Genomic DNA, 7,014 nt, shown 5'->3' with positions numbered 1-7,014 from the left:
AAATTCTACAAATTGACAAATAAAATTACTCATTCCCTGCAAGAAGGGGTTTTCCCCAAAACAAAAATCTTTCAAACTCTCCCATCAAAAACCGCTATACCATTTCCTAATTTAAATTTACTACAGAACTAAGTATTTATCAAAAACGAAACAAAAATATTTATAAAGATTAATCAACTATCACTTAAATTTACATAGTTACTTTTAAATAGCCACAGAAATAATTACAACTGCAACTATGTGAGTACATTATAAAAATTATAACAAAACAAATAGATAACAAAAGAAAGTTCACCTACAACAATAGAACAAAGGCAAAAGCAGAAACACTTGCCATTTCATTATTATCAGTGCGGTCAAGATGAAAAAATTAACCTTAGATAATTCCAACCACACACTCTATCATTACACATCACATTTTTTTTTATGTATGTGAAATTGCAAAAAGAATGACAACAGCTCTCATCAAAGAAATAAAAACAAAAATACCCACCTATACACGCAACTCTCGCTCAACCTCGGATCTTGGTCCAGATTCAGTTTTAGTGCGTTTAATTAAAAACTCATCTGCTTGTTCTAAAAAAATAATAATTTTCAGTTGTGTTTCGGAATCTGTACCGCAATGAGGTCTGCATTCGTGGTGCTTCTTTTAACTGTAATTGGGGTAAATATTTGAGAAAATTTGTGTGTTAAATGAACTTTTCAAATAAAGGATTTTTAATAAGGTTTCCCAAGCAGCAATTTCCGATGAAATCGAAGCAAAAAAGTTTGCCGAACAAGTGAGTGGAAAGTTGTACAATTTCTATGATACAATAGCTGAAAAGGCATTCAATGCTGACGAAGATGATTTTGAATCACTTTTTTCGAGTGTTGAAAATATTCGAGCAACTTCCAAGGCTCTTGTAGAAGTTGTCAAGGATTCAAGACAATTCGATTATAGAAGATTCAAGAGTCCTGATTTGCGTGAGGTCTTCAGAACTATTTCCAAATCAGCAGGTTTACTCATTTTGGAGGAGGACTACTTCTCGACTGTTGCAAGTACTTTGAACTCCCTCAAGGAGCTGGCCAGCGATAAGGATATTGAGCCATACCAAAAAACTGAGGAGTACTTGTCATATTTCCCTGATGTTCAAGATATTATTTCTCAAAGTAACGATCCAGCTGAGTTGCTGTACTATTGGGAGAATTGGAGAGAAAAGAACAGTCAATGGTCAGCAATTCATTTTTACACCCTTATCGAGTCTTTGAGAACTGCAGCCAATTTAACAGGTTAACTTGTGAAACAAAATGAAAATTCTTGAAATAGTTTAATCATTATCAATTCAGGTGTTCCTGTTCTTGAACTTTGGTCGGAGTTCTATGATATTGAAGAAATGGAAGACGTTATGTTACAAATTCGACCACTTTACCAACAATTACATGCATTCATTCGTAATCAGCTTTTCGAAAAGTATGGACAATTTGTTGTTAAGGAAAATGGACCAATTCCGGATCATTTGTTCCAGCAAGTTCTTGCTCAAGCATGGACAAATGGCAGTGTAATTGATGATATGTATCCTCACAAGAATCTACCTCCGTATGACAAAATCTTAGCCGAGCATGATTTTAACGCTAATATGATGTTTGGAATTGCCAGTGATTTTTACAAGTCACTTGGTTTTGATCCAATTCCCAGTAAATACTGGGATGATCGATTTAAATTGAACTCAAATGCCGATACTGGTGATTGCCGAGCTGACATATATGATCTTACTTCAAATGTTCATATGAAATTCTGTCACAAAGTTGATTTTAGAAAGTTTTTGCAAGCACATGGATACATGGGAAGGATTTATTACGCAATGGAAAAGAAAAATCTTCCATTCTATCATTTTAGTTCATATGACTTGGAGTATCCTTTGGGTGAAGCTGCAATTCTATCTGCCTCAACACCAAAACATTTAAATTCAATTGGATTAGTTACAAATTTCAAGTTTACCGAAGAAGTTCAAATGAATCGACTTTTGAGAATGGTTAGGATAAGTTTTGAAGTTTTGTATTTCCTTGAAATTTAACTTTAATTTTTGTTTTGTGCAGGGAATTCACACAATGATGAACATTCCAACGTTTTTCGTCCACACCAAGGTTATGTATGATCTTCTTGCTGAAAATGTGGATATTGAAAATCTTAATAAGCACTATTGGAAGTTGATGGAGGAATTTGCTGGAGTGGAGCCACCAACAGATCGGCCAGATAATTTCTTCGATTTTCCATTTAAATTTTACATTGATCTTGATGAAAATACTCAAGCAAGGTAAGCTATATTTTTTATTTTTTCACACAAAGGTTTCGGCCTCTTTATAGTAACCAGAATTGTAAAAGATTGCAATCTTTTTTGAATGCAATCTTGACTTCAATCAAAAGATTGCATTCATTGACTTACATTTGAGACTTAGACTTCAAATATTGCAATCACCAATCATTTATCGTGAAATGATTGCAATTTTTTTTTACCAATCAATTGACTGTATTCAAATGATTGCAATCTTTTGGGAATGCGTGCAGTCTTTGCATTCTTTTTGCAATCTTTCCATTCTTTGGCAGTCTTTGCATTCCTTGGCAGTCTTTTGCATTCATTTGCATTCCTTGGCAGTCTTTGCAGTCTTTTGCATTCCTTTTGCATTCTTTTGCAGTCTTTTGCATTCTTTTGCATTCATTTGCATTCCTTGGCAGTCTTTGCAGTCTTTTGCATTCCTTTTGCATTATTTTGCAGCCTTTTGCAGTCTTTTGCATTCTTTTTGCAGTCTTTTGCATTCTTTTGCATTCCTTGGCAGTCTTTGCAGTCTTTTGCATTATTTTGCAGCCTTTTGCATTCATTTGCATTCTTTTGCATTCATTTGCATTCCTTGTTAATCTTTGCAGTCTTTTGTATTCCTTTTGCATTCTTTTGTAGTCTTTTGCATTCTTTTGCAGCCTTTTGCAGTCTTTTGCATTCTTTTGCAGTCTTTTGACACACCCACAGCAAATGTATGGATTTCACAAAATTTTTAACATTTCTTTAGTTAAAGGATGAATTTGATAGTTTTAAGAATAAAGTTCAACTATAGTACCTATCATTGTCTGTGCAGAAGTAAGGAGTGTAAATAAAAAAGCAAAGTTTTGAGTTTAGGTAAACAATTTTATTTATTAACCCAAAATACTTATTATATTTTTTACTCAAAAAAAAAAACACAACTGAATACCCTTTATATATAAATACATAGGAAAATAAGAAACAAAAACAAACAAAACAAATTCTTTACATTATACATTAAACTAACCGAATATCAAGCTATAAAGTAATTCAATAAAAAAGTAACAAAATCTCAGATAGTCGTTTTTAAGAAAAACATTGCACTAACGAGCGCGTGTTATTCTGTTGAACATAAGCCATTGAGCAGATGATATGATCTTTAAAAATGAATAGTTTGTGTTGAAAGAAAACTAAAATTGCTTATATTTTAACTACAAAACTAAATTGATTTTTTGTTTAAAAGTCATCTAAATTGTTCACTTTCAACAGCAGCAGCTTTTCGAAATTTTCATCGGAAAGAAGCCCACAATTTTTAGAATGACAACAATGACCTCGCATGTATGTACGTTGGAGTTAAACATGGGTTTCCGTACTTTAAAATGTAAAGTCTCTCCACCTGAAAGACACTGTGTCTATAATTGCTTCATCCAATGTTTTCAAAAATTTTCCGTTGTGCTTTGACCTCTTCGCTTCGTCAGTATTGAGGCCCGAGTTCCTTACTCTGATTCTGATAATGTCTTTTGGATGGCCCGTTTTCAAGATCGCCACTTACTTATCTCCACCTTCTTCTTTGCATCTTTAGGGAATATGACTTGAGCAAGAAATCTCCAGTTCCAATTTTTTACTTTTGAAAGAATTTTTTGGTTTCTCCAACATCTTCTGTCGGTTACTACTTGATGTGTAGTGTACCGACATCCTTCAGTTAACCGGTTCTTTTTATGCTCCTGATGTTTCTTTGCAAACATTTTCACCCTAGTTTTGAGTTGTTCAGGAAGGTCTCAGCCATTTAATCAGCGAGCTCGCTTGTTTGTTGTCCCACCGGTTGACGATTTTTTGTTTTTTAATTTCAGTTATTTCATTTTTTTTGGTTCCCACGAGTATCCAGAGAAATAAAAGGGTCAATCATATCAGAGCTCTGAATAATTTATAAAATTAAATTATTTTAAAAAAAAACTTGATAAAACACAGTTTCCATTAGAAACAATTTCCCTTTTTCCATGGAATTCACTTAATTTAATTATTTATCACTATTTTCTTTGCAGAAAATTCGTATCAGAAGTAATGGGTTATAAATTCTACAGAAAACTATGTGAAATTAGTGGCGATTACCCTGCAGCACAGTTGCATAATTGTGATTTCTTCAATAGCAAAGCAGCTGGCGATGCACTTAAGTACTATTTAATATTATTTTATTCATTTAAGGCTATAATCTAATACAAAATAATTTATTATTAACCTTCAAGGCGTATGATGAAATTAGGTTCATCCAAACCGTTCCATGAAGTTTTGGAAAAACTTTTACCAGGCGATGCAAAATTGAATGGCGATGGCTTATTGGAATACTACAAGCCAATATCATCTTGGCTTGAGGATAAAAATAAGGAATCAAAAGTAAAAATTGGATGGAATCCATCAAAAAGAAGTATGTTTGGTTAAATTTTTATAAAGCACTTGATGTTAATTTATTTCTTTTGGATTATTGCAGAGGTTGCTTGAGTAACATAGGAATTTCTAGAAGAAGAAAGTAATAAGCTTCGCAGCTTAACCGTATTAAAAGAACAATGTCTTACTTTTCTTATATTTTGTTTTTGTTATCAAAATAAAAATTTTAATAAAATAAGGAAATTAAATAATTTATTTATGGAATGCAAAAAATGGCATCCTTAGGTTTTTATTATATTTAATCCATTTTTTTTTCTGTTTTAAGTGGGCTATTTTTGACAGTAAATTAGTAAGTTTTCAACAATTTTCAATTTTTTAAATATTTTTTCAATAAACTGCTTTTTTCTGCCAGTAAATTTAGTATATCTACTATCATTTGAAATATTTTTTTTAAAAACTTGAACTCTGCTGACATTAACATTGCAGTTTCTAAATGATCTTGCGTCATAGTGTTTCTCAAACGATTTTTGATTTATTTTAATTTTGAAAATGACCTTTCCCATGCAACTTGCGTACATGACAATGTCATTATCAATTTGCACCCAAGAAAAACATGTTTGTATGTTTTTAAATTAAAAGAATAGCGCTGCAAAACGTTAAAACAACAACAAACGCAATTGAGGCAGTTTGTTTTTAATTGTTTGTTGGTGTTCCTCCTTCTCCTCTTCTTTATCTTCATTCTCGGAATCACTCTCTGGGGTGAATTCCTCATTGGCACTCATTTTCATGCTTATTAATATGGAAACATTTTCCAGCGCTTTCTCTGGAATCCCTTCTTCCAAAATATGCCCAAAATTTTTGGGGCCGAAAAATGAGCAATGTGATGCTATTTTTCCATGTTCTTCAAAACGAGGTGTTAATGACGTAATGCACGTGTCAAGAGTTATATTGTACCTTTCCGCCTCGAACTTTTTTTTTTGCTCGCCTGTAGCCAACTCACCAGGCATTTTTTTTTTTCCTCCTTATCTTTGTCAAAAGCAGTATAGATTCTATTAGAAAATCCGTGTTTTTTGCTTCTAGGAGCTGGTTTACCCAGTTCACAAATTTTTTGGAAACATCAAATATCTGATAATTAAAATTTGTATTTATATGAATATGAAACAGTTTAATAAATTTTAATTATTTTTAAGATTGAATTTCAAATAACGTAGGTTTTAGTCTAAGGCCCACAGCAAATTTTGGGAGTTGAGGTAAATTGATTTTTTAACGAACTATACAAAATAAATCAAATAACATTATTTTCACAGATATGTAACAAAACGAATGAACTTTGTCACCTAAATCTCTAATTAGTGGAGATTAGGTACGGTTGAAGCGAAGGACGGTTGAAACAATACAAGTAGCTCGAGAATCGTTAGTGATACAATGATAGTTCTAGGGGTAGAACGAAGCGGTAACAGGCTCCAATGCGAACCACGGTCTTGATTTTTTTCATAGCGCTCGCTCTTCAGTTGTTTATAGGAGACTGTTTTAGGTTTCGACATCCAAAAATAAATAATTTGAGAGTGAGAGTATTAAGTGTATTTTTTATGTTTGAAGTGTAAAACGTTTAATACAAAATGGTGACTAGTTTTGATGTGGCATTATTGTTATTAATGTGATATTCATTTATTATTTTGAGGAGGGGTTGGGGTATTTAACCCAAAAATGTGATCCAAATTTTTGGTTCGTATTTTCAAATGAAAAAGATTCTGAAGAAGTGTTATTAATAAATACAAAAATTGTTTACCATATTTTACAATTTTTGTAATTTGTATTAACAAATAAGATATTTCAGTATAAAAATAGTTATACATAGATACATAACAGTGTCCATAGTGACCAGCAGTAAAGAAGCAAACAAAATAGTTAAAACAAATTTATAGCTGACTAAGAAATTACACCAGTTGTTGACCATTAAATAACTGTCAAAATTTTGCATATGGGATGCTAAGATTTCGAAGCCATTAAATATCGCAAGCGAAAATGGGTAAAGCATTTTTTACCCACTGCAGAAAAAAAATCACAAAACAAAATAGCGGAAGTTGGCAGAACTTTTTATTTTCTTACCTGATAGGAAAAAACACTGCGACAATTATGTAGTACCTTCTAAGTTTTTAGGTACTTAGGGATTCTATACTTTTTTGTTGATTTTTCAACATAATTCTGTGGGCCTCGAAATATCCATATGGGGCCCCCAAACATGATTATTAGGACCCCTGAAAATCCATAGGGGGGCCACAAACAGAATTAGGTAGACCTCTTAAGATCCATAGGAACCCTTCATTGACTTAAAGGCCATAAACATAATTTTGTGGGC

The 7,014-nt window shown here is 32.4% G+C and overlaps 1 protein-coding gene across 1 annotated transcript in view; it reads left to right on the top strand.

Moving 5' to 3' along the window:
• The first annotated feature begins 536 nt into the window (after positions 1-536).
• Positions 537-7,014, top strand: part of LOC129910591 (uncharacterized) — a 28,958-nt gene continuing 22,480 nt past the window's right edge. The window contains exons 1-6 of the mRNA XM_055988026.1: positions 537-664; positions 726-1,269; positions 1,327-2,012; positions 2,077-2,294; positions 4,316-4,444; positions 4,517-4,695. Coding sequence (XP_055844001.1) covers positions 623-664; positions 726-1,269; positions 1,327-2,012; positions 2,077-2,294; positions 4,316-4,444; positions 4,517-4,695 — 1,798 coding nt within the window. The 5' untranslated portion in view covers positions 537-622. The remainder of the gene's footprint in view (positions 665-725; positions 1,270-1,326; positions 2,013-2,076; positions 2,295-4,315; positions 4,445-4,516; positions 4,696-7,014) is intronic.

Source organism: Episyrphus balteatus, chromosome 1, assembly GCF_945859705.1.
Source record: "Episyrphus balteatus chromosome 1, idEpiBalt1.1, whole genome shotgun sequence".
Taxonomy (NCBI): Eukaryota; Metazoa; Arthropoda; class Insecta; order Diptera; family Syrphidae; genus Episyrphus; species Episyrphus balteatus.
The sequence above is the reverse complement of the archived record's forward strand: the minus strand, read 5'-3'. Positions and strand labels throughout refer to the sequence as shown.